The sequence below is a fragment of the Polypterus senegalus genome, chromosome 16, assembly GCF_016835505.1.
Source record: "Polypterus senegalus isolate Bchr_013 chromosome 16, ASM1683550v1, whole genome shotgun sequence".
Lineage (NCBI taxonomy): Eukaryota > Metazoa > Chordata > Cladistia > Polypteriformes > Polypteridae > Polypterus > Polypterus senegalus.
Window position 1 is genome coordinate 99,742,020 of NC_053169.1, and position 27,554 is coordinate 99,769,573.

Here is a 27,554-nt window from a genome sequence, read left to right on the forward strand (position 1 = left end):
AATTGGATGAAGAAGAAGAAGGAACTTTCATCCATTCCTTTGTATCATGGGCCCCTAATCAAAAGTAAGGGAGCACATCTTCATGTGTGGCCTCTTTATATTAAAATAAATAACAATAATTAGTAGTTGGAGCAGTATGACAATCATCATAATGATCAGACCATGTCTTTTCATTGTTGGACCGCTAATCTCAATGATAAATGAATAGGGTTCCACATCCTTTGTAAGTGTCAGCTTTATAATAATAATAATAATCATCTTAGGAGACGGGCGGCACGGTGGCGCTTCCCAGGTCCTCCCTGCGTGGAGTTTGCATGTTCTCCCCGTGTCTGCGTGGGTTTCCTCCGGGTGCTCCGGTTTCCTCCCACAATCCAAAGACATGCAGGTTAGGTGGATTGGCGATTCTAAATTGTCCCTAGTGTGTGCTTGGTGTGTGGGTGTGTTTGTGTGTGTCCTGCGGTGGGTTGGCACCCTGCCCAGGATTGGTTCCTGCCTTGTGCCCTGTGTTGGCTGGGATTGGCTCCAGCAGACCCCCGTGACCCTGTATTCGGATTCAGCGGGTTAGGAAATGGATGGATGGATCTTAGGAGACACAGCTGCATTACAAAGTTTGTCCACTGGCGTATTCCAGAGAAGTGTGGACTCCTTCAATGGTGTAATGTAAGCTTCAGCCTTCACCAGTAATAGACAACCATCGTTTGTGGCTCTGCTGAGGTGACTCCATTGCCACTAATGGAAGATAACAGTTAATTGTCTCAAAGCTGTCCTCATTGATAAACTGCATTGTTCCATGTAATCTCACAAAGATATCTGTGATCCAAATCAATAAACATGGGGCATTGGGGAAGAAACCAAAGACATGCTGTGTCTTAATAACACTAATCATAGGTCCCCAGAATCATCTCTGCATCCTGGAGTGGTACCAGAAACATTAGTGAAGGAGTGAAGAGAAGACACCCAGCGGCCACCATTGGTTCAATGATGACAAGACTGGTCAAGTCTAATCCAGGTGACATCAGAGATAAGCGAAAGTCTCCAAGCATGTGCTGAGAAGTAGAAAAATCAATGATAATAATAATAATATTAATAATAATATTAATAATAATAATGACTATTCAGTATCCGTCATTCAAATTCTTCATTGGCACAGAAGGTCAGACAAAGAGACTTCAGAGAAAAAGAAATGAGATAGGTGCTAAAAAACAGTACACATCTGATTGGAATCATCCTTATATGCCAACCCAATCAGAAACAAATGGCCAAGCAACATCAAAATGGGATTTACGAAAGGTAAGGGATAACTAAAATAAATAAATAATTAATTAATTAAAAAAAGGCGTCTAATAGGAGACGCACAAGTAGTTCTGCTGCCTCCCTGGGCCTTTCTACTCGCAGCCATCACACCTCTATCTGACTCTTCAGTTGATGGTCATCTTTCCATGGCACCGCCTGAAGGCCGACAGTTGAAGTGACTCGTCCATCCCACTGTGAGCGTGCGGTGATATTTTTGACACAGTCTGTCCTCCCCATCCCCGTCTGTCTGTCTGTCTCGTACTCTTTAGATCTTTGGTGTGGGCTCATTGGCTTTTTTTGATTTGACGGCTGTACCTTTGTTCACAATTTTGATAGTTTTTATTGAAAATTAATGCTAGAGTATATACATATATATATATGTATATATATATATATATATATATATATATATATATATATACAGGGCTATTCAAAATGAAATTAGCAGATTTCAAAAATGTATTTCAAACAAACCGTATAAAACAGAAACACATTCCGCACATCACTGGATAGAGGAAAGTTCAATGTTTAAAAGCCTGCCTAAAAGTACCAGTGAATGCCACCGAGCACTGCTTCTCATTTATAGTATAGTAGCATTTCTACTTGGAGGTCCGGCGTTACCTGAACGACACCATCCCAGGACGATGAATTGGAAGAGGTGGACAACAAGATCTTGCTCATCGTCTATGGCCTCCCAGGTCTCCAGACCTTTACCCCCTGCGATTTTTATCTATGGGGGTACATTAAAGAAAGAGTGTTTGTTCCACCTATGCCCACTGATCTTCAAGATTTGCGACATCGAATTGAAGAAGCTGTGAATTCAGGAACTCGGGACCCGTGGACTCATGTGTGGTCTACCGTTCTGATGTTTGTCACTCTGCATGTTGAGAGCGTGCAACCTCAAGGACCACAGGACCCCACTTTGAACGTTCCTCTATCCGGTGATGTACGGAATGTGTTTCTGTCTAATACATTTTTGAAATCTGCTGTTTCATTTTGAATAGCCCTGTATATATATATATCATCATTACAAAGCATTATATTTCTTTTGGTAACTTTGACAACTTATTTATTTGCATTGATCCTGTCTGTGTAACTGATGCTCTCTTTAACAGAATCAACGAGACCCAAGGTTGAATGAAATTTTGTTTCCTTTCTACGAGCACAAAAGAGCCATGCAAATAATTGAAAGTTTCGAACCAGACGTAAATCTAAAGAGACAAGGTACAGTTTTGCAAACTACAATTTGACTCAAAATTTTGTCCGTCTTGGGAGTTTTGTTGTCGACGATTGTAAATGCATTGCTCTGGTGCCCTCTAGTGGTAGTCCACATTCAATGCAATTTCCTTGCATAAAGGAAAACAGTTGAATGCGTAAAAATAATATTTCATTGTACTTAGTAATAAAGCAGTCACACATTCATTTTATTGTTTAAATATCTCATTAAATCCTTCTATGTAAATAGTTCTAAAATTTACTCAACTTCATTAGGCAATAATGTGTGCAATTAGCAGTGCTTATCCTTTTATGTATTACGTTAACAGATTAAATGTGTCAGTTTTTATCATGGCAGCCCTACTAAAGGTGTCACCTAATGCTGCCAGGCTTGACTACAGCTCTCCACATTTGAAAAAGTATTGTTTTGATTCTGTGTACTTTCCCATTTTCTATGCTCCTATTCAGCTTCTATTAATATTGTTTTTGGTTATTGTGACCACAAGGGGATGCCACTAAAGACCCAAACCTCAGGCACAATGCTGCCTCACACAATTCCGGGCTCAAATAAAATATTTTTTATTTTTCACCAATGCTATCACACACACACCATGCAAAACACACCAAGCAAGTAAATTTCTTCCTCCTCCTGCTTCCAGTTGATTGTCACCCGCTGTCTTCCTACTCTGACTCAGCTGGGGAAGGCTGGATGGCTTCCTTTTATGATGGACCCGGAAGTACTTTCAGTGCCATAGTTTTGAATGGTGGAAGCATTTCTGAGTCATGCATTAGCCCAACGAAATAGGTGGTCTCTCTCTCTATCTCTCTACAGTGCCCTCTCAAGGATCCAAACAGAGCTGTCCTTCAGGACTACAATTCCCATGGATCCATGCAACTGTCCACACCAGAGGACCACCGCCATCTACTGCACCGGAGGAGGAACTTCTCTTGAGAAACAACCTGCCCCCTGTGCCTCCATTAATCCTTCACCCTGACTGGGATAATAATCAAGTCTCATCCCAGCTGGGTTATATACCCCCTTTCCATTATGGCAAAGGTCCTCCCTCCATCCCACTTGGGCTACCAGTCCATGTACAATTGCACTTACTTTATTAATAAAAATTACTGAGCGAATTCTGTCAGAATTTTTTTACGAAAGTCACCAAGTTGAGTTGTGGATGCTATGACAGAGCGTGTCTCCAGAAACGACGTCATTTAAACTATTGTTGCAACGATACGAATTGTGGCACAATAGAAATGTCACAATCCAAGTTTGCACACATCCTCAGGAAGCAATCTTCCATGCCTGTATGTTAAGTTCTTGTGCTTTAGATTCCCTGGTTTCCGATTCTTTGCTTTGTCTCCACGATTCTTTGTCAAGCGCTTTGGTAGCGGCAAACGGTAGGATAGATCTCTGCTTTCGACTTCGGCTTCATCTCCATTTCTCAGGGCAAGGCATCACATTGTCGGCTTAAGTTGTCTTGTAATTTCTACCGAGTTTCCATAGAGGATTATAACACATGCGTTTATAATATGAACTTCTCTCATTGGCTTACATTTGTTTGTCTTCCTCTTTGAAGGTCGAATGTCAAGCGACGGATTTTGCCGATATCTAATGTCAGATGAAAACGCCCCCGTCTTCCTCGACCGCCTGGAGTTGTATCAAGAAATGGACCAACCTTTGGCCCACTATTTTATAAGTTCCTCACATAATACGTATCTCATCGGGCGACAGTTTGGAGGAAAGTCATCCGTGGAAATGTACCGGCAGGTTCTTTTGGCGGGATGCAGGTAGGTGTAGCAAAAGTCAGCAAACCGAAATGAAGATTGGATGAGAATTTTCACGCTTTTTTCTAATTGAAGATGATGGGATGTTGGAAAAGCAGGTCACCAAGTTCACGTTTGTTGGTTTTACTCCCTTTGTGTAGATGTGTGGAACTGGACTGTTGGGATGGAAAGGGAGAAGATCAAGAACCAATAATCACCCACGGGAAAGCCATGTGCACCGATATTCTTTTTAAGGTACGGGTACCGAGTGCAGTGCTGCCCTCCATAACGTTTGGGACAAAGACCCACTCCACCCTGATTTAGCCCTCTGCTCCACAGTTTAAAATTCAGACATTATGACTAAAGTGCACACTGCAGACTTTCACTGATCGGGTTCTGCAGACATTTCAGTCTCACAGCACTTTCTCCAAACGTCTTCTGCAGGACATGTGGCTAATTTCTAATACATTTGGAAACCTTTCTAAAGTCCTGTTTTTGCTTCGCCACTCAGCTTAATTGAGTGTTGCTGGAGAAGAAATTAATTTTAAGGATTTTAGCATAAGAATACAGCATAGCAAAATGTGAAAAAAGTGAAGGGGTCCGAAGACTTTCTGTAGGCACTGAAATTAAAAAGAAGTGAAGTGGACCACCCTTTGCGATCAATTCATCAGGAGACCATTTTATCACCTCCATGCAAGATGATCATTCTGCTGTATAACCAAGTCAGGTATTCTGTTAAGTATCCTCCATCATTAAGAACTTTGTTCTTTTTATCTTCTCACTTTCGTCAAGATTATCATTTTGAAATAATTTGATTGTTCTTTGCTTTGTAAACTGACCAGAGGAGAGTAACTGCTTTTTGAAAGAATAATTTATTATAATTGAAAGTTACACAGATGGCACTCATTAAAACAGATCATTTCTCTTCAGACTATGACACACACATTATACAGAGTGATGTTATGTGCTTAGGGACACACGACCTTAGGATTCAGACTTTAATTAGGTGAAATTTGAAAGAAATAGATTTAAGAAGTGGAGGTACTGTATAGGTTGAAGTTGTCTTTGCAAATGGATGGCTTCAGGTAGTGACAAAGAGCTGATTTGCTGCTTGCTTTTGTACAAAGTGTTACTGCGACATTTGTTAGTCAAAGCAGTTTCTGAAGATGAGATCAGAAGAGATGAGACAAGATGAGATGAGATGGCATGAAATGAGACAAGATAAAGTGAGAAGAGATGAGGTGAGAAGAGCCAAGAAGAGGAGAGGAGATGACATGAGATCAGAAGAGATTAGGTGAGATGAGATGAGACAAGACAGGATGAGACAAAACAAAATGAGATGAGATGAGTTCAGATGAGATGAGATGAAATGAGACGAGACAGGATGAGAGAAGAGAAGAGACAAAATGAGATAAGACGAGATAAAATGAGAAGAGCTCAGATGAGGTGAGATGAAACAACTTAAGAAGAGAAGAGACAAAACAAAATGAGATGAGACAAGAAAAAATGAGAACAGTTCAGTTGAGGTGAGATGGAACGAGTTAAGATTAGATGAGACGAGACAGGATGAGACAAGATGAGAAGAAAAGAGAAGAGACAAGACAAAATGAGATAAGACGAGTTCAGATGAGATGAGATGAAATGAGACAGGATGAGAGAAGAGATGAGACAAAATGAGATGGGATGAAACAAGACAGGATGAGACAAGATGAGAAGAGACACACAACACAATGAGATGAGACAAGACAAGATAAGATGAGAAGAGATGAGATGAAACAAATTAAGATGAGATGGGACAGGATGAGAGAAGAGAAGAGACAAGACAAAATGAGATGAGACAAGACAAGATAAGATGAGAAGAAATGAGATGAAATGATTTAAGATGAGATGAGACAGGATGAAAGAAGAGACAAAATGGGATGAGATGATACAAGACAAAATAAGACAAGTAGAGAAGAGACAAAACAAAATGAGATGAGATTATATAAGACAGGATGAAACAAGATAAGAAGAGAAGAGATGAGACAAGTTAAGACGAGATGAGATGTTGTCCCCTACCACATGCACCAGGACGTGTGTACACTTAAGTCTAACATGTCCAGGATGACACATTGAGAGTCACAGTGAGTACAGATTTAGTGTGTGTCAATCGCCAGCCTGCCTGACATCCCTTATCCTTTATATTTGTCAATTCCTGAAGGCGATTCTGCCAAGAGCGAATGAAGATTCAGACAGCATCTCCATAGTATAGCCAAACATTTCAAGAAACATATTCCTTAATGATATACTGTGTGTAATTCAGCATGGAATGCAGCAAAACGACATTCACAGTCCCCAATATTAACTTCATTTTCATTGGACATAACATTTGTGACAAGTTATGTTATTGTTTGTATTTCCAGGATGTAATTCAGGCCATTGCGGAAACAGCGTTTGTAACCTCCCAGTATCCAGTCATTCTTTCATTTGAAAATCACTGCAGGTAAGGTTATCTTTTGTTTCATCTCCCAAAAAAGTAGCATAAATTATTTACTGTAAGGCAACATTCACACCGCAAGGTTTTCATTAAAAAACACATTTTTAAATGAAAAAGATCTCCGTCTGTGTGTTTTCACGTCATTTATAAAAGTATCTCCAACAACTCTAAAATGACCAAAAATGCATGTTATGTAGCTGTTCGCCTACACTGGGTAGAATGGGATGGTAGCCACGCTGGGCTCAGGAGTTATTAGAAAACTGTAGCGACTGGTAAAGCACATGTGTGCATCAATCTTCTTCTTTTTCTAATTCTTCTTCTTTTAACTTAGTTCCAGTTTTTATATGGGGTTGCTACTTTTGAGTAAACTTCTCAAGGACTAATCATGTGTAGGTTTCAGCCTGATTTTTATGGCCGAGTGCCTTTTCTGAAGCCAACCCTCCCCATTTACCCAGGCTTGTTACCAGGTCCAAAGTGGAGGCTGAGTTGCATGTGTGGAACATTCAAAAAGTACAAAAGCCACTTTAGATGCATAGAGGTAAAGAACCCAACAAGTGCATTGGAAAGCAGCTGCTGTGTTCTGCCATAGTGGACTGTATTTTTCGTCCATGAAGGGTGACCAATCAGAGAATGAGATGTTATAACACACTGCTGAGGCCTCGTCTGGTGTACTGTGTTGTGGATTTGGTCTCCAGGCTACACAAAGGACATAGCAGCACTAGAAAAGGTCCAGAGAAGAGTGACTAGGCTGAGTCCAGGGCTACAGGGGATGAGTAATGGGGAAAGATTAAAAGAACTGAGCATTTTCAGGACATGAAGAGGAGAAATGATGGAAGTGTTTAAAATAATGAAGGGAATTAGTCCAGTGAATGACATTGACCTTAAAATGAGTTCACGGAGACACAGTTGGAAACTTTTTTGCACCAACGTTAGGACATTTTTCTTCACACAGGGAACCAAAGATACATGGAATGAGTAAGCCAGTAGTGTGGTGGATAGCAGGACTTTAGGGGCCTTCAGAATGGGACTTGATGTTATTTTGGTGGATTTAAGAGGTGTAACAATTATGAGTCGGAGACATCATGAAGAGTTGGGGCAGCCACCCATATAATTTTATCAGCTGCAAAACTTGGTTTTTAGTAGCACGATGTGCTTAGTTCAGAGTCCAGAACGGAACTGCCTGTACTGAGGCAAGATGGCTGTTTTAAAGGCCTGGAAGGGAAATGACATCATCTGTGCAGGAACTGTGAGTGACGTCCTCAGGCCCGGAAGTGACGTCATCCTTGGGGGCCGGCAACAGGTAGGATTTCCCGGGAAAGGTCTGCAAGGGACTGAGAGAGATAGTCGGTTCACTCCGCCACCCCCTGGCCTGGCGTAGAATTACTAGTGTTTAGGCCCTTCAGCTGTTTCCCATGTGCACGTGTGTGACAGCGGACAGAACTGCCGAGCTTTGTTGGGCTGGATGGGCTGTTCTAAAGTTCTAACGAGCAGGATCCAAACAGGGAAGGCCCACATAATACACATAAACCACTCACAGTCTGCACTTTCAAACCTCTTTGTTGTCATCCATCCATACTACAATGATTGATGAGCCACCATTTTCAGAAGCATGCAGCTCCGTAGAGAGTGTTTTCAAAAGTCTCAGTTTTCAGGGATTAAAAATGCTGGAGTAGCATCAACGAAAGGCAAATAAGGGAGACTTAATGGTTTTAAATGAAGATGTAGCAGTGTGGACGTGGTAAAATGGTATTAATAGTTTCATATTTCATTTGTGTTCATTGTTTTTTGTATTTATAGCAAATCGCAGCAATACAAAATGGCAAAATACTGTGAAGAGATATTTGGGGATCTACTATTAAAGCAGCCTCTGGAAGGTTTCCCAGTAAGTGAAATAGTCGTAATTCATATTGTATTCTCCATTTGTATTTAAATTGGAACAACAGATAATTCTTCAGCCTGACAGCCACAGATTCCTCGAATGCTGGCCTTGTTGTTATGTGCAGAGTTTGCTGTTATGTCAAAATACTCCTGAGGATTTGAGAGGGGACAGGAGTCTAGACAGAGAAGGGTCAAAGCTATAAGATCATAAATATGTGCAACAAAGCCAAAACTAGAAAGAACGTTTAACAACAAGAGATGGTGGCAAGTGCTTTGAATAAATAGATTTGTTGTCTACAGCTCAGAGAAGGAAATGATCTTCTGGGCCGACTTCTTAACTTGTTGCGACTTGATTCAAGGGTCACAACCTCAGATGGCACGACCCTAACCACAAGGGCAGCAGCCTTAACGACAGGCAGCAACAATCACTAAAAACAATATTCCCGGGTCGGGTAAGAGATCTAATCTCTCCAGTGTGTCCCAGGTCTGCCCCAAGGACATACCAGAAACATCTCACCGATCATCCAGGAGGTATCCTGATCAGATGCCCAAACCACCTTAATGGGCTCCTCTCGGCGAGAGGGGGGACAAGCAGTGGCTCCACTTTGAGCTCCTGTGTCTAAGGCTGAGCCCAGGCACCCTGCAAAAGAAGCTCATTTCGGCCATTTCTATCCGTGATCCAGTTCTTTCCATCACTGGTCATAGGTGAGGGCAGGGATTTAGATTGACCTGCAATTCGAGAGCTTTGCCTTTCAGTTCAACCCTCTTTATACCATGACTGCATGGCAAAGGCAAATCTGACAATGAGAGGCAAAACAACACATACGTACCTCAGACCTGTAGGTCGACACGATTTTGTTGATTTATTTTTACTTATCTCCAGGATTCATTCCGTCATTTTCAGATCTATCTATGGGTTTGTTGACATGGAGAATCGTTTGACATGAGTAAAAATGCCCTTGTTTCACTAAGGATGGATTGCTAACAATTTTACTCAGAGTAGGACCAGAAGAAGAGACTTTGTGAAGAAAACAAGGGCAAATATGAAAACCAAAAATCAGAAGCACAAATATCACAAAAAAAATGGTAATTCTACACAAAAAAGCAGTACTTGAAATGCATGATCTCCAATTCCTGAGCCTTCTCAACTCACTTAAATAACCAGAGGGAGGGCTTAAGTGTGAGGATGTCAGGGTGATGTCATGAATTTGATAGTAAAATAATGGAATGATGGGTGAATAGTTTCTGTTGCTTGCTGCTCCCCCTTTTGCTACCTGTAATACTTGGGATCATATTTCTTCATTTTACAGTTGGAACCCGGACAAATTTTGCCTTCTCCAAATGACTTGAAAAGAAAAATTCTCATAAAGAATAAAAGGCTGAAATCTGAAGTCGAGAAGAGTAAGTCATTCCTATAAAGAACGCTTTGTAAACTGTGTGCCTATGCAATCCAACATATCGCTAACATCATTTGAAATAAGAAATGTATTTTTTTTATTTCTAAAATAAGTCAAAGGAGGAGTCACCCCTAAAATTATGAAATGGAAGATTCAAAGGGACTCACTTTGTATAGTCCCCATTGACCACATTTCAACACAATCATGGCTGTCTGCTAATTGTCTTAAATTAAACAAGGGGGCTTTGCCCCCTGCTTGCTTCGCTTGCCCACCCCCAACCGATCTGCGCTACGCACCAGCCACTTCGCATCTCTGCCACTCGTGTTGTGAAGAGGGGGGCTGAACGCACTCCAGGGAGATGCGGTCGCTCTTCTGAACCCCCCTCTTAAAAGGTGATAGAATGGGAAACAAATCCAGTTTTTTTTTTACCTCCTCTTTGCTCGATTAGCTGCTGACTTGCTGCTGCTGCCATACCTCGTGATCTGCATCTCGTGCGGCACACTTCTGTCATACCACCTGTCTCCATATATTCGATCTGTTTTCGCTTATACCTTTTCATCAAGATCACATTGAATTTTGATTCCGTGTTTGGAATTCCATTGTGACAATGCAACGTATAACTGCCCGTGAGTGAATATCGTTTCTTTCTCTCTACAAGAAATGTGTCTGGCGATAGCATTCACACAAATGAGAAATGGTTTCTCTCGCGGGATTTCACTTTCACCAAACAACAAATCTTTTAATTCTCTTTAATGGGAAGAAACATTGCTTTTTTTTCCCCCTGATGGCAACACGAATTAGACGATCTACAAGTCTCCGACTTGTATTCCGTTTGTTTGTGCTAATGCAATGTTTACTATCATTTGTTGAGACTTTTCGTACTTCCATTATCTCTAACCCGTTCTACATGTGTATCGCGCCAATGTTTTTGGAAACTTTTAATTCTCGCAGATACGCCTCTTCATTGGGAAGAAACGCTACTTTTCCCTGATGGCAACACGAATTAGACAATCTACAAGTCTCTGACTTAAAGTTTAAATCCGAACAATATATTCGATCTCTTTTCGCTGTTCCGTTATTTCACCGAGTAATAATTTCCATTTGTTTGCACTAATGCAATCTTTACTATCCTTTTTTTGAGGCTTTCGAATTTTCATACTTCCATTACCTCTATCCTGCTCTGCATGTGTATCGTGCCAACGTTTTTGAATTCTTTATGACGTTCTACTTTGTCATCTACTCTTTGTCTTTTATTTTCGGCCCCGAACCTGGATAAATATCTTGGCACAAAGTCTCTTCTCATAGGACGTGAAAGTGTCTCTCTTCAAAAAGTTATGTCTCGTCTCCTTCCAACCTTCCAAGATTTCTTTTTATGGTAGAGAGATAGTGATAAAACAGAGGTTCTGGTTTCTGTTTTAGATCCTCCCAGGTTAAGAGCTTAGGTGTTATTCTTGATAGTACCTTAAAATTTGAGGCCCATATTAATAATGTCACTCGGTCTGCATATTTCCATCTACGTAATATCAGCCATTTACGTCCATCTCTTTCAGCTCCCAGCACCGCTCTTCTTGTTCATGCTCTGGTTACATCTCATATTGATTATTGTAATTCTTCCTCACAAACTCCTTGCATGATTACCAGAACTCCTTCCATAGGACACATTAACTCCTGTCCTTCAGCAGCTTCACTGGCTCCCTATTAAATATCACATTGATTTTAAGATTCTGCTTATTACTTCCAAGACCCTCCATAATCGAGCACCTCCTCATCTTTCTGATCTTCTTCACATCTCCATTCCTTCTCATATCTTTAGATCTTCTTCCTCTATTAATCGTATTAGACCTCCTGCTCGCTTGACCACCACGGGGTTTAGAGCTTTCAGTTGAACGGCCCCTTGCCTCTCCCACAAGACATTCGTAACATCGACTCTATTCCTTCCTTTAAATCTCATCTCAGTACACATCTTTTTAATCTGCCTTATTCTGTGTGATAATTTTAGCTGATAAATTCAAATTTAATTTTATTATTGTATTTATTCTGGTTTGATTGTACTGTAATATTTTGTTAATTTTATTTTGTGACTGTTGTTATGAATGTGCTCTGTAAGGTGTCCTTGTGTGCCATGAAAGGCGCCAATAAATTTAAGAAATCATTACTAGCCAACCCGCGGTGTACCATACGTCGCATAATCAGGCCGGTTTTTTAATAATTTTTAAGCACAGGGAGAAAATTAACATTTGAAAAATCGGTAATGTAATAAATCAGCAAGAAAAGCAACATTGTAACAATGCACGGAACGAACCAACACACAATCGTCCGTGCGGCGCTCAGGCGCAGAGGGTGGAATGGGAGGAGAGGAGAAGGACGTCCACTCCGCTCCCTCTGTCATGCTAGTCTGCTGATTTCTCGTCCAGTATGCCCTGCCTGCTCATGTGCCCACCTCGTCACTCGACAGTCCAGATGTACCTGTGACTCACGTAGACTTTTCATTGCTCTGTGCGGTTTTGGCTGCCTTTCTATATATAATGCACCAAGACACCCGACCACGGTGGTAGCGAGGTGGGAGGGCGGTGTGTACAAAGAGCAGGAGCATCTAAGAAGACGCATGTTTGTCGCGGATGCGAATTGCTGTATGTAGCGTGTAAAACAGTTTGCTATGGTGCACGCGGTAATGCGTCGTAACCGAAAACCCATGGGATACCCCTTGCAAACAGTTTTACACGCTTCATCTCTGCGAGAAACATGCCTCTATGAACAGTCAGCGTGGGCCGGAGCTGCATGTGACCTCTACGACAGACGAATATAAATGACGCCGGTTTTTCTGTGTCGTCGCGTCCGAGTTGGTGGGCGGGGCTCTGTGAGTGAGTTGTCGTGGTATCCAATGGTCTTGGAGTTGGTGGGCGTGGCTCCTTCCTGCGTGCGCCATAGGTGTCACTTGTCAGTGGCTTAGTGAATCCATGCCCCTTCTGGCGTGCTTTCCATGGTTGTCTGGCCTTAGTGAATTATATATATAGATTATTAATTCTATTCCGATATGACCGCAGTCTCACATTTTCTTGTCCCACTACATCCAAGAGCAGATGGTTGGGTTTGTGTGAATAAGAACTAAGCGTGGCCAGATATGTCAGAACACACCTGTTATGCTCACAACACCCACTAGAGGGAGAGACAAGCTATAAAAAGACAAAAACAGAATGGGCTAACTGATTGGCACGTCAGTATAATAATAATAATAATAATAATAATCATCATCATTTACATTTATATAGTGCTTTTCACACTTTACACATTGAGTGGGGAGCCACTTTAACCTCCACTAATGTTTAGTATGCACCCAGATGATGTGACAGCAGCCATTTGTGCACCATTGGCTGTTAGGTGGTGCAGTTGTGAGAGAGATAGCCAATTAGAGACAGGGGATGATTAGGGGGCCCAGAATGATTAGCCTGAGGTGGGCATTTTTAGCCAGGACATCGGCATACCCCTTACTCTTTACAAAGGACAACCCAGGGATCTTTTATGACCTCAGAGAGTCAGATTTTACATCTCATCCGAAAGGATGGCACCGTTTTTACTGCACTGGCACATTGGGGTCCGCATTCAGACCAGATGGCAAGCACCCCCTGCTGGCCTCACCAAAACCTCATCTTTGCTGCTACTTCCAGTTCACCAGGAATGCCTTAAAGACACATTTGTCAATCGCACATATATATGTGAATGACTTTTAAAGCAAAACTCAAATTAGTCATCTGTTTTAACAGTGATGGCACCATAAAAACACTGGCCAGCAACCGATATACAGTACACACACTTGGGCAAACATCTGCCAGGAATCGTCTCAGTCTGAAGGTCCTTCTTAATGTTGTAGATGCACACTTGTCTTTATCATGCTGTCCTCACTTATAAATTACACAGTGCCATTCTTGGGTGCCACATACCTTGCTTAAGTTTACGCTGGGTGGATCACCTTGGCATATACAAACAAGAGAATAAAAACAAAGTGCCAAAATATTTAACTTGTCTGTTGGACATGTTTAACAGAGCATAGTGGGAGCTTTGTGGTCTGTATAACGCCTCAGCGCCTTGTGCCCATCATCACTCCAGACACACTGTGACAGTATTTGGTTAGGGGCAAATGCACATGAGTTATACTGTGTGCTCACTTATTGGACTTGTGTTGACTGGCAGTTTCATTTTCTACTGCTGTGTACTTCATCTTGGCGCACCTTATGTTCTGGGTAACTGCTGAGGCAAGTGGATTTCTGTTGTGGAACAAATGAGGTCTGCAGGAATAGAAAAAGATGGATTAGTGCTCACTGACCACCCTCCGTTTGGCTTGTCAAAACCCCTGTTTGAGATCTTTGACTGCCACCCAAGCGCACGTGTGTGAGTATCCATCCATCCATTATCCAACCTGCTATATCCTAAGTACAGGGTCATGGGAGTCTGCTTGAGCCAATCAGAGCCAACACAGGTCTATCTATCTATCTATCTATCTATCTATCTATCTATCTATCTATCTATCTATCTATCTATCTATCTATCTATCTATCTATCTATCTATCTATCTATCTATCTATCTATCTATCTATCTAGTGCCTTTCAAATCTATCTATCTATCTATCTATCTATCTATCTATCTATCTATCTATCTATCTATCTATCTATCTATCTATCTGTCTGTCTGTCTGTCTGTCTGTCTGTCTGTCTGTCTGTCTCTTTGTCTACCGGTTTCTCTTTTCCCCATATAATTTATTTTTTCTTTATGTCCTTAGAGCAACTCGATGCTTTTAGGAGGCTGCAAGAGGGTGGAGAAGCAGCCACACCATCTAACATCCTGGAAGACGAAATTGAAGAGGAAACAGAAAACAGTGAGTGTCAGCATTTCAATGCCCAGACGGTGGTCTGCTTATTTATGTTGCATTCTACAGACACCTGACAGTGAGATTCATTTTATTACTCAGCATACTTCCATAACATTTAAATCCTGCAGCTGTTAAACTTAAGCATGCCGGTAACTGAGTTCTGAACATTAACAGTTATTACAAGAATTGTTCCTACTCATGAGCACTGAATGTTTTCTGACTGTAGTTTAATTATTCCTCCAAAACCTGCCTGTCATAGGGGTTAAGTTTTATTCACATGTACCTGTATGTGGATGGCTGTGTGGTTGAGGCACAGCAAGATAAAGAATTTCAGCTCTGCCTGTTCTGTTGATGTTCAATGGCCTCAATTAATGTGCCTGCTAGTCCTTGTATATAACGTCAAACAGAAAGAAAAATGTCATCATCTAAGTACAGTTTGCACATTCTCCGTGTGTCCATATCAGTTTACCTGAAGTGCTCCAGTTTCCCAACACATCCCTAAGACACGTTTGTTAGATTAATTGACAATTCTGATTTAGCCCTGTGTAAGTAAATGTGCCCTGTGAATGGACTGGTGCCCACCTGGGGTTTGGTTTTTGCATTGTGCTCAATGCTAATGGTGTCAAGCACCCCACACTATTCTAAGAAGAGAATTCATTTGCCATTGTCCTGTTTCCTTACACAGAACACAATAACACATATAAGATTCATCTATCCATCATCCAACCCACTATATCCTAACTACAGGGTCACGGGGATCTGCTAGAGCCAGTCCCAGCCAATACAGGGTGCAAGGCGGGAAACATACCCCGGGCAGGGCACCAGCCCACCGCAGGGCACACACACACACCAAGCACACACTAGGGACAATTTAGAATCGGCAATGCACCTAACCTGCATGTCTTTGGACTGTGGGAGGAAACTGGAGTACCCGGAGGAAACCCACAAGGCAGCAGCTCTACCACTGCGCCAGCGTGCCACCCCACATATAAGATGCATAATTAAAATAAGATATTTCATTACAGAATCCCAAGTAAATGAGAACTGTGCAAATGACCGAGAGTCATCAGACTGGTTCTTGGGTAGTGACTCATCCACGAATTAAATGAGTGAAAATCATTATATAGTGACTCGTTCACAAATCCAATAAACAAGAATTGTTGGACTGATTCTCAGGTAGTGATTTGTTTTTGAATGGAATTAACGAGCATCATTAGGTTGGTTCTCAGGAAGTAATTCGTTCGTAAATCAAATGAACGTGAATCGTTAGACTCGTTCTCAGGTAGTGATTTGTTCATGAATTAAATGAATGAAAATCGTTAGACTGGTTGTCAGGTAGTGACTCTTTCATGAATCAATTGAGAGAGAATCATTAGACTGGTTCTAGGGCAATGACTCGTTAGTGACTGATATGAATGAAAATTGTTAGAATGATTCTAAAGAAGTGACTTGCTCACAAAACAAATGAACGAGAATCTTAAGACTGTTTCTTGGGTAGTGAATGAAAATCGTTATACTGGTTCCTGCATAGTGACTTGTTCACCAATCATCGTTAAAATGATTCTCAGGTAGTGATTTGTTTGTGAATGAAATAAACGAGAATCGTTAGACTGGCTCTCAGAAAATGACTCATTTGCAAATCAAATGAACGTGAATCTTTAGATTCATTCTCAAGTAGTGATTTGTTTGTTAAGCGAATGATGAATAAGAATCGTTAGACTTGTTCTCAGGCAGTGACGTGTTCATGAATCACTGATTCTTGGGTAATGACTCATTCACGAATGAAATGAATGAGAATCATTAGACTGATTCTCAAGAAGTGACTCATTCACTAAAGAACCAAATGAGAATAGTTAGACTGTTTCTTGCGTAGTGATTCATCCATGAATGAAATGAATGAAAATCATTATGCTTGTTCCCGCATGGTGACTTGTTCCCGAATCAAATAAACAAGAATCATTAAACTGATTCTTGGGTAGTGATTGGTTTGTGAATCAAATAAACAAGAATTGTTAGACTTGTTCTCAGGAAATGACTCGTTCGCAAATCAAATGAATGTGAATCGTTAGACTGGTTCTCAAGAAGTGACTAGTTTATGAAAAAAACAAACGAGAATCGTTAGACTGTCTTTTGTGGAGTTACTCATCCACAAATTAAATGAATGAAAATCAATATACGGGTTCCCACATAGTGACTTCTTTAAGAATCAAATAAACAAGAATCGTTAAAATGATTCTCGGTTAGTGATTTGTTTGCAAATGAAATGAACGAGAATTGTTAGACTTGTACTCAGGTAGTGATGTGTTTGTGAATCAAATCAACAACAATTGTTTGACTGATTCTTGGGTAATGACTTATTCACAAATGAAATGAACGAGAATCGTTAGACTCGTTCTCAGGAAATTAGTCATTCACAAATCAAATGAACATGAATTGTTAGACTCAGTCTCAAGTTGTGATTTGTTTGTGAATCAAATGAATGGCAATCGCTAGACTGGTTTTCAGGTAGTGACTCTTTCATGAATCAGTTGAACGAGAATCATTAGACTGGTTCTCAAGAAGTGACTCGTTCACTAAAGAACCAAATGAGAATCGCTAGACTGTTTCTTGCGTAGTGATTCATCCATGAATGAAATGAATGAAAATCATTATGCTTGTTCCCGCATGGTGACTTGTTCCCGAATCAAAAAAAACAAGAATCATTAAACTGATTCTTGGGTAGTGATTGGTTTGTGAATCAAATGAACAAGAATCGTTAGACTCAGTCTCAAGTTGTGATTTGTTTGTGAATCAAATGAATGGGAATCGCTAGACTCGTTTTCAGGTAGTGACTCTTTCATGAATCAGTTGAACGAGAATCATTAGACTGGTTCTCAAAAAGTGACTCGTTCACGAAACAAACGAACGAGAATTGTTAGACTGTTTCTTAGGGAGTGACTCATCCACAAATTAAATGAATGAAATCAAATAAACAAGAATTGTTAAAATGATTCTCAGGTAGTGATTTGTTTGCAAATCAAATGAACTAAAATTGTTCGACTTATTGACGAATGAATGGGAATCGTTAGACTGGTTTTCAGGTAGTGACTCTTTCATGAAACCGTTGAACGAGAATCATTAGACTGGTTCTCAAAAAGTGACTCGTTCACGAAACAAACAAACGAGAATTGTTAAACTGTTTCTTAGGGAGTGACTCATCCATAAATGAAATGAAAGAAAATCATTAGATAGATAGATAGATAGATAGATAGATAGATAGATAGTGTAGTTGACAGGATTAGATAGATAGATAGATAGATAGATAGATAGATAGATACTTTATTAATCCCAAGGGGAAATTCACATTGTTATTTATTATTTATTAAATATATTATTTATTTATTTATTAAACTTGTTCCATTATTATTTATTATTTATTAAATATATTATTTATTTATTTATTAAACTTGTTCCCGCATAGTGACTTGTTCACAAATCAGATGAACAAGAATCGTTAAAATGATTCTTGGGTACTGATTTGTTTTTGAATCAAATGAACGAGAATCGTTAGACTCGTTCTCAGGAAGTGACTCTTTCACAAAACAAATGATTGAGAATCGTTAGACTGTTTCTTGGGTAGTGACTCATCAATGAATTAAATGAATGAAAATCATTATTCTGGTTCTTGCATTGTGGCTTTTTCACAAATCAAATGAACTAGAATCGCTAAACTGATTTTTGGGTAGTGATTTGTTAATGAATCAAATGAACGAGAATCGTTAGACTGGTTCTCAGGAAGTGACTCGCTTACAAATGAAATGACCGTGAATCGTTAGAGTCGTTCTCAAGTAGTGATGTATTCGTGAAGCCAATGAACGAGAATTGTTCGATTGATTTTCGGGCAATGACCCATTCACAAATTGGATAACTTAAAACTCACAATTCAGGTGGTTCATGCACTTCTAACATCAGCCAGTGAAACAAAAGACGCTGACGACATCACTCAGGAAGGACCCGCTTGCGCTTTTAACACTGCCGTTGAGCTCCACTGAGTCACTTGTTTGTGATCAGAAATCGGTTTGTACGATTCACTGAAAAGGAGTCATTTGTGAATCGCCCATCCCTTAGATCAGACCATGTCTGCAGTTTTCATTCATATGTAGTGAAATAAGGCGAAGCTGAACTAACTTAAGACCGATATGTATCCTCAACTTAAAAAAAAATGTTTAACTGAAGGGGTTCAGTTACTTTAATTCTACACAAAGGCATTCATCTAACTTCCGCTAACTGTGATATGTCTTTAGAATGCAAACTGACTTTATCGATGTAAAAAGAACGTTTAATTTTGAAACTACTCTAATTGTTTGGAACCACTGTCCATGATTAAATATTGCTTATTTAACAACTCATTTTTTCAGTGTAATTGTGCTATTGTTACAAAGGAGAGCATTGTGTAATGGACGTACATTTTTTTTTTCAATAAAGTAACTACAGTGTTGTATACTTTTTTTAAACTCCCAATTAACTGATCAATCAGGATAGAAGTCGACCAACTAATCAGTTTGCAAAATTGCCATCGGTTGTAGCTGTAGACATTTTTGCCCGATTTCCCACCATCCTTCACGGAGACACACAGCAGCCATCTTGTGTGTTCTGTGTGTGTCCTGCGACTAATAACATAGCGAGAGTGAGTAGGAATAATTCTCTTGATGACTGCTTCAAAAATGGTGTTACGTGAACGGGTTGATCAACTCGTTAATCGCAGAATGTGGTAAATAAACCATTCTTTTATTGTGTTACATTTTAGCTTGCAGCACCCCAGCCTGTGGTAAGGAAAACCGTGTGCCCTCAAAGATGCCTTCCTGTCTTTCAATCTGCACTCTTCTTTCTCGGTGGTGCTGGACACTCTTTTTCTGCTAATTGTGATGTAGTTTTGCAACACATAAAGCCACAATTATGTTTAATGCTATTCTAAAATTGATCTAGTACAGCCATTTTTCATACCGTGGGTTGAGAAAGTATTCACTCTCTGCACGTGTTATTGTGGAAATTGGATAAACCGGCTATTCTTACCCATCAAGCCACACTCATTGTCCCATAATTTCAAAGTGGAAGCACATTTTCGAAAAGCTTTGCAAATTTATTTAAAATCAAAACATGAAATCTCTCACTGCTACATGTATGCAGACAACTTGCCGTGGGTCCAAATGTGTCCCGCTTGCTTTTAATTCTCCTCGAGACGTTTCCAGAACTTGATTGGAGTCCACCTCTGGAATCGACTGGACGGCGTTTACAAAGGCACCTGTGTATAGAAAGTCCAACAATTAATACTGCGTACAAGCCATGAAGTCCAGGAAACCCTCTGTAGACCACCGCGTTTAAATTCTGATGAGGCACAGATAAGAGCAAGGGGATCAAACTTTGAGTGCTGCCAGATCCAGGCATGCAGAGCTTGTAGACGCTTACCTGAGAAGACTGGATGCTGGAATTGCTGCCAAAGGATCTTCTGCAAAGGACTGAATGAGTGGTCTGAATAGTTCTATGAACGAGAGCTTTCAGTTGGTCATCTTCAATGTTTTATCTCTCTCATTATGGGTTATTGAGTGTAGATCGATGGGCAAAAAGTGGCAAATGTCTCCATTTGAGATGAAATCTTACACGCGTTATTAAAGTGTGCAGAAAGGGAAGGGGTCTCAATTCTTTCTGAATCCACCGTATGTTCTAAAGGAATCCTTAAGCTTGTGTACAGTAATTCAAAAGTAAAATCTGCACTGTAATCAAAAGTTTTGATTGTCAAGATTAACAATGGATATTACTGGGGCTGTCAAAGATAAAGTCTTAATGCTTGTGATCTATTTTAAAAGTTGTGAGGGTCAAACCGGCGTCCCAGGCAGGATGGGCCCTCTGCTGCCTTACTTGAACAGGAGGCCATCCATAAACTAGTGAGGGAGGTCTGCGCCAGGACGTGTACACAGAAGGACGTTGTTGTAGCTTCTGCACCGGGGCTGAATCCCACCAGTCACAGAAGAGCACAGCAGTTGAGCATGGGGGGCTGGCAGGACAGGACAGGACAGGACAGGAGTGGCTACCTGCCATGGGCAGAGTGTCACCCCATACACTAAGTGGCAGCATCCCGTCTGGTTGAGCCCCAGTATGGATACCCACAAGGCAACATGGGAGTTGTGGTCGGGCTTTGTGGGGGTCCCCGGGGCAGCCGTCAGATATCGAGTGCACCACGACTGGGGGTGGTCCCACCTGACCCGGATGGCAACTGATTGAGCACCGATAGCACTCCCGTATTGGGAGTTAAAGAGGGAGCCCTCCACTTGGCCCAGGGAGTCGGTGTCGGAAGAGGAGATGGACAACACTCCCCTAGGAGAAGTGGAGGAGATCAGAGAGAAAGTGCCATGCTGTACTGTCAGGTGACGGACCCTTTACGGCAATGTGGGGAAGAACCTGCACAAGGTACACTCTGGCTGTTCAATTAAAAAAAAAATAACTGGATTTGAACCCTGGGCTGTGTTTATGAAACTTGTCTCTGGGGTTTGGGCCCCTAGTGGCCACAAAGTATAATGCATTCTTCTTCTTTAATTTCATTGAATGTATTCATTGTTCTACACCCACTTGCTATTGAAACTAGTCTGTCAATAATGGCTGAGAAAGACTGAGTTCATTATTATTGCTTTCGATGAATGCTTAAAATGATATTCGTAAAGATATTACACTAGCAAAATGCCTTTGCCGTGTCTATTAAGAGCAAGACATGCCATTGTTAAAAGCTAACGTTTAATCGTCAGACTCAGTGCCAGACTATAATCCATGAATGTGTAACCAGATCCATGTATATAAATGAAAACAGAATCAAAACTTAAATCTATACCCGCCATTGAAATATGAATTGCATCCGACAGTAGACCTCTAAATGTAGTCGAAGATAAAGGGCTGAGAGACGTCGTTCAGATGGCGAATTCTCACAGTTCTTACACGTTAACCTTCACGTGGGGTCATATATATTTATATGATGACGTTTATATGAAAGCCGTGAGTCTTCACAGTTTGATTACTCAAGTCAAGAGGCTTTATCGTCAAAGCATCCGTACAACGTATTGCAGCATACAGTGGCCCGAAATTACGTTATCTTGAAACCGCGGTGTAGCGTACACATAAACATAAAACAAATGAGGAGGTTAGGGCGGAGTGGTGGCGCTGAGGCTAAGGATCTGCACTGGTATCCCAAAGGTTGCCGGATCGAATCCCTTCACTGCCAAAAGAGATCCTATTCTGCTGGGCCCTTGAGGCACTGTACAATGGCTGACCCTGACCTCTGACCTCAAGGGGTGTGCCAAAACTAACAAATTCCTAATACAAGAAATTGTATAAGACAAAATAAAGAACAAAAAAAAAATGCAATCCAAAGAAGAACTATAACAATACTACAAACAGATGACTCAACAAATAAGAGTTAAGAGTGTAGATAGTAGTGATTTGAAATCGATTAGCTAAGAAGTTGTAAGGCAGCGACATTCTCAAGACACCAACCGAAACCACTTTGGTTAAATGTGCGATTAACTGTGACTAATTGAATGAACTTTCACTATGAATTGATATTTAAAAACATATTATTGTTTGGCAGCCCTGTTTTGTAATATCCAGGACAAAACCTTTGTTTCTACAAAATGAAAAGCTTTTCTGGGAGTGGCAGGTGGCTCCTGGTTCTTCTTCTCAACTGAATGCTTCCCTTCTCTTATGGTGCCGGTTGGGTGAGCTACGTCATATTTCTCAAGCCGACGAGATCGATGACTAACCCTGTGTGTTGTATATTTTTTTTTTCCTATTTTCAATCTATAAAAATATATTCAATGTCCGATCACAACGTGTTTTTAAGAAGCTACCTTTAACTTGTTTATTCGTATTTTCTTAAAGTTGACATAGAAGAAGAAGCTCACCCAGAACTGAAGTTTGGGGAACTGTCCTCCAGTGATTTAAGTCAAACTGAAAATCTTCTCAGTACTGTGGAGAAAGTAAGTAATGTTGGAATGATATCCTAAAAATGCTTAATAAATAAAAAACGCTAATATGGTATATTTATCAGATGACCTACTGACCAACCAGCTCTCAGTGTCAGCCTCCATTAGTCGTATGATGATGCCCTTACTGGCTGTCGATTGCTGGAGTTTTCTCAAGTATGGTCCCACCACAATTAGAACTTTATTAAAATTGGACTTTGTTTCTGTAGCTTGATGTTCCTGTATGTCGGCCAACTTTTTTTCCAAAATGAGAACATTAGAAAGATTGTGAGAAGAACAGACTTTCATATCCTAATCATCTAGATTGTCCAAAATGGCATCACGTCAAGATTTGGTAGTCCTATTGTCCACCGTACTACCTGGCAATTCATGTCTTTGCGTGAAGAAGCACTTTATACTATTTCTCATTGGCTTATCGCTTCATAAACTACTTTTGGACGGTTGAATTCAACATCCAGGGTCTGAAGCCCACGCTCAGGTCACATTGTTGAAGTGGAGTTTGCACCTCCTCCCCGTGTTTCGTTGAGTTTTCCTACATATACATCCGTTCCTGTCCCACATCCTAAACGCTTGCCTCTCACATTGTTTGATGATCCCAAATTGTTCCCATGATGATTTGGTGGCCCGTCTTGGGTCAGTCCCTGCTATATGTCCTATGTTACTGAGGTAGGATTCAGTCCCTCACAATTCTAAACTGGATTAAGTGGGTATGGATGTGAATCCAAAAAATAGTTGCTACTCAGTGATGTTATCGATGCACTGATTTGTTTTGTTTATTTTTAAGGTTACTGAAGATGAGATAACTGAAGCAACTGAGATCTCAGAAGTTACAGATGTGATTGAATCTGAAAGCATCAAAAAGGTAGGACTGGAGAACGTAGAAAGAGGCGGATAATAGGTGAAATATCCAGTTGTGTTTTCCATGGTTTATGGTCTCATCTGTCAGAATTTTTCTGTGATACATACCAAGCTCGAGAAACAGAGTAAAATGACCACCTACATCTCTTGAAAAAGACATTTTGATACTTGCGTGGTGTGACCAGTCACGCGTGGTGAAATTCTTCCCTCACCGTGCACTGTTATTTAGGAAATGTAAGAAATTTGACAAATGAGAGGAGACCATCAAGCCCGTTTGATAGCTAATAGCTAAGCTGTCCCAACATCTCATCCAGATTCTTTGTCATGCTCGAGGAACACAGTAGGCCATGACACAAACACTAAGGTGACATCCACACTGCTACATATGATAGCGATCTCTGACGTTACTAGAATTTTCACATAGTTTATGAAAGTCCGGACTAAACGAGTGAAAACGTGTATGACGTAATCGTCCACCTACAAGAGTCATATTAGTGTTTGCTTAGTTTGAATAGAATCTAATTTTCTCTCATAGCTATAGATTATGGTATAACCTACCCTGTAAGTCAATATGAGATACTCTTTAGACCATCATTTCTAAAACAAATCGGCCATGTATTGAACTTGCTTCCAGTGTCTTTGAGTATACCGGTCATTTCTAGAAAAGAGTCCAGGAGGCAGGCTGGGTTGTGCCGTCAATAACTGCAAGTGATTGGGTGTGAAGCATAAACGTCTTAAACCGGGCATGCGCGGTGTGATTTTGCCACGGCTTTAAATCTGATTTGCCGTCGTCAGCTGAATTTCTGAATCTATACGAATTTCAGCTCCATCGGCCATCATTTCACGTGCAGTCTGGAAGGGCATGCGATGCCCAGTTGTAACTCATGATTGGAATGGTGCACAGTTGGAAGAATTTCTGTCATGTCTGACAATTCAGTTGGCTGTTTTGTAGTGTAAGCAGTCTCCAATGTCGCCTTAAAATTTCCTGAAATTCATCGAACAGCGACCGCAGTGAACACCTACAGTCTGAGCACACACCTCGTGGCATGTCAGTTAAGTAGTTTGGTCGTGAAAACTGGACAGACAGATGGATGTTGGATTTTATATATATACTAGCTGTCCCCCACAGCTTCGCCCTCGTAGGAGTGAAACAAGACAGTGAGGAGGACCCTGCCTGGCTCCCAACTCCTGACATCACGCTCCCCCTCCCTTCGGCCCACTGCGTCTTTCTTGGATTCACGCAAATAAATCGGTACCGTAAGCAAACTATGATACTTAGTGCACTGACAGAAGTCGCAAAATCAACCGTAATGTTCAAGCAAATTATAGAAAAAAACCCAATCTAAATCCGTTAAGTAGTTCTGTCATGAATAGTCGTGACAGACATACAGACAGACAAACAGAGAGACAGACATTGGATTTTATATATAGAGAGATATTCCGTAGAACTTTTCTGTGTGGTTTCCTTCTTGCCTTATAATGTTTCCATGAATATAACGATTAATCAATTCACAGTGCCGCGCAGATTCCTGCATCTGGATATTTCTGTGCGTAAGCACATTTCGGCTTTTGTGCTTACGCCATGTTATAGTGAGAGTTCTACGCACAGTGTTATGCATGAGGCCCCTGGTCTTCTTCTCGCCCTCGGGTAAAACACAATTTGGCCCATTCACAATGGAGGAAAGGAAAACTAAAACTCCTGTCAGCAGCTTCTCTGAATCATAAATAAATAAATAAATAACTCTGCAAGTCCAGTATGCCTTGTCGTCTATAAATTATGGACACTCTGTCGCCCCCTGGCAGCAGCAGTTTGTGCCCACATTACTCCCGTTCATCTCTAATTGGGTAATTAATCCTTTTTAAAACCAAACTGTGTATACATGTTTCAAAGTAGCTGGCTTGTAGATGGACTGTTTTTGTGATTATTACGCAGAAGTTACATTGCCGATAAAGCACTGCTTGGCATGTGACACTATTGATTTCCCAAGGTGCCAATTTATTATTTAATATACTATCAAGTAAAAAACAAAATGTTGGACTTTCTGACTTTTTTGCAATGTTTTGCAAAATTCTGATTCCTCTTACTTTATATGCAGGCTGGAATATCCATCGAAGATGAGCAAGCATTGATTACGTCTTATAAGTATGTTGGCGCAACAACGAACATCCATCCATATCTGTCAGCAATGATTAATTACGCGCAACCAGTCAAGTTTCAAAGCTTTGATGTGGCAGAAGGTAAGGAAATTACTATAAAACTTAAGAAAATGAACATTTGTACAATTTTTTTATTAAGGGGAAGATTCTACCACTTCTGCTTCTTCTCTCGTACTATTTATGATAATAGTCCATCCATCCGTTATCCAACCCGCTATATCCTAACTACAGGGTCACAGGGGTCAGCTGGAGCCAATCCCAGCCAACATAGGGTGCAAGGCAGGAAACAAACCCCAGGCAGGGTGCCAGCCCACCATATTATAATAATAGTGGAGGTTGTAAATTAAGAGTAGTCGGCAGGATAAACCAACAGCCGGGAAAAGCAATCCTGTACATTATCATTAGTTAAACTGCACCTTAAGCTCTGTGGTAATGCGTGTGAAGATCCACAAGGAGGCAGTATAATTCAAGAAAAATTCTCTTTTGTTGAAGCCTTCCTTTTCATATACAAGCTGAAGAGAAGGCAGATATCAATAAAATGCACCACGCATCATCACTTATAGGAATATCCCTTTTTTGTCAGGAGCAGCAGATCTTGAAATTGTAGACTCTATGGGACATGATTGTGAAACCAGGAAGTCAATAAAATCATTAAAAAAATTAAATGAAATGCATTACTTTTGTCTAGTGTCAGGGCGCTATACACATACACTGCTGTCACACGATTGTTTTGACGATGTGACGTGATTCCCTCAGCTTCACACAAGCGGGTCAGTGTAGGGGGCGAAACTGCAGGTTTTGGTTACACAATCCAGCCTTGTCTGTTAGTGCGGGCCACAGAACAAGTCCAGCCATTGCACCGCATGCTGTCCCGTTAACTCTACTGGATATTTAATGGTGGTGGTCTTGGTGGTAGGTAGAAGCACCTGCTCCGTCTGATATGTTTATTCCCTGTTTCTGTCCCAATGGCCCGGCCTGAGGACTTGCACATTAGATCGATTGGTGACCGTGACACAGAGACAGTGGGTGATGGACTAGTATCCCATTTACGGTGGTTCATGATTTGTACCCACCCAGGACCGCATTTTGTTCCCCATTTCTTGGTAACTGAAAACATGCTCTCTGAAAACTGATGGATGGATGGATAGACATGATGAATAATTTGTGATGTTTTCATGTAAGGTGTAGTTTCAAGTCAAAATTAATATAATGAAAATGAGGCAGCTCGGTGGTGCAGCAGCAGTGTTGCTGCCTCACCAGAAGAACATACGAGGTTTGACAAACGAGAGGAGACCATTCAGCCCACCAAGCCCATTTGTTTAGCTAACAGTCCCCACATCTCACCCAGGTTCTTCTTACAGGTTGTTGAGGTTTCTGCCTTCAACTCCTAACTCAATAGTTTGTTCCGGAGTCCCGCAACACTTTGTGTAAAGAAGTGTTTCCCGTCTTCAGTTATAAATGCACTTCCCCTTAATTTCAACTGATGTCCTCGAGTACGCGATTCACTGCTAAGTTGAAAAGATTCTGCTGGATCTGTTTTAGCGATGTCTTTTAGAATTTTGAAGACATGGATGAGATCTCCATGCAGTCTCCCTTGCTTGGGGTTAAACAGACTTAACTCTCTGAGTCTGTCACAGTCGGA

The 27,554-nt window shown here is 40.9% G+C and overlaps 1 protein-coding gene across 4 annotated transcripts in view; it reads left to right on the forward strand.

The window, feature by feature from the left end:
• LOC120516316 (1-phosphatidylinositol 4,5-bisphosphate phosphodiesterase beta-4) overlaps positions 1-27,554 on the forward strand; it is a 266,954-nt gene that overhangs the window by 162,893 nt on the left and 76,507 nt on the right. For 2 of the 4 annotated variants that reach the window (XM_039737903.1, XM_039737905.1), the window contains exons 13-23: positions 2,409-2,517; positions 4,089-4,299; positions 4,437-4,530; positions 6,678-6,757; positions 8,549-8,633; positions 9,940-10,030; positions 14,802-14,897; positions 19,678-19,698; positions 22,794-22,891; positions 23,682-23,759; positions 25,852-25,993. In XM_039737903.1, the coding sequence (XP_039593837.1) occupies positions 2,409-2,517; positions 4,089-4,299; positions 4,437-4,530; positions 6,678-6,757; positions 8,549-8,633; positions 9,940-10,030; positions 14,802-14,897; positions 19,678-19,698; positions 22,794-22,891; positions 23,682-23,759; positions 25,852-25,993 (1,105 nt within the window). The remainder of the gene's footprint in view (positions 1-2,408; positions 2,518-4,088; positions 4,300-4,436; positions 4,531-6,677; positions 6,758-8,548; positions 8,634-9,939; positions 10,031-14,801; positions 14,898-19,677; positions 19,699-22,793; positions 22,892-23,681; positions 23,760-25,851; positions 25,994-27,554) is intronic. The other 2 variants (XM_039737904.1, XM_039737906.1) reach the window with 1 other exon arrangement.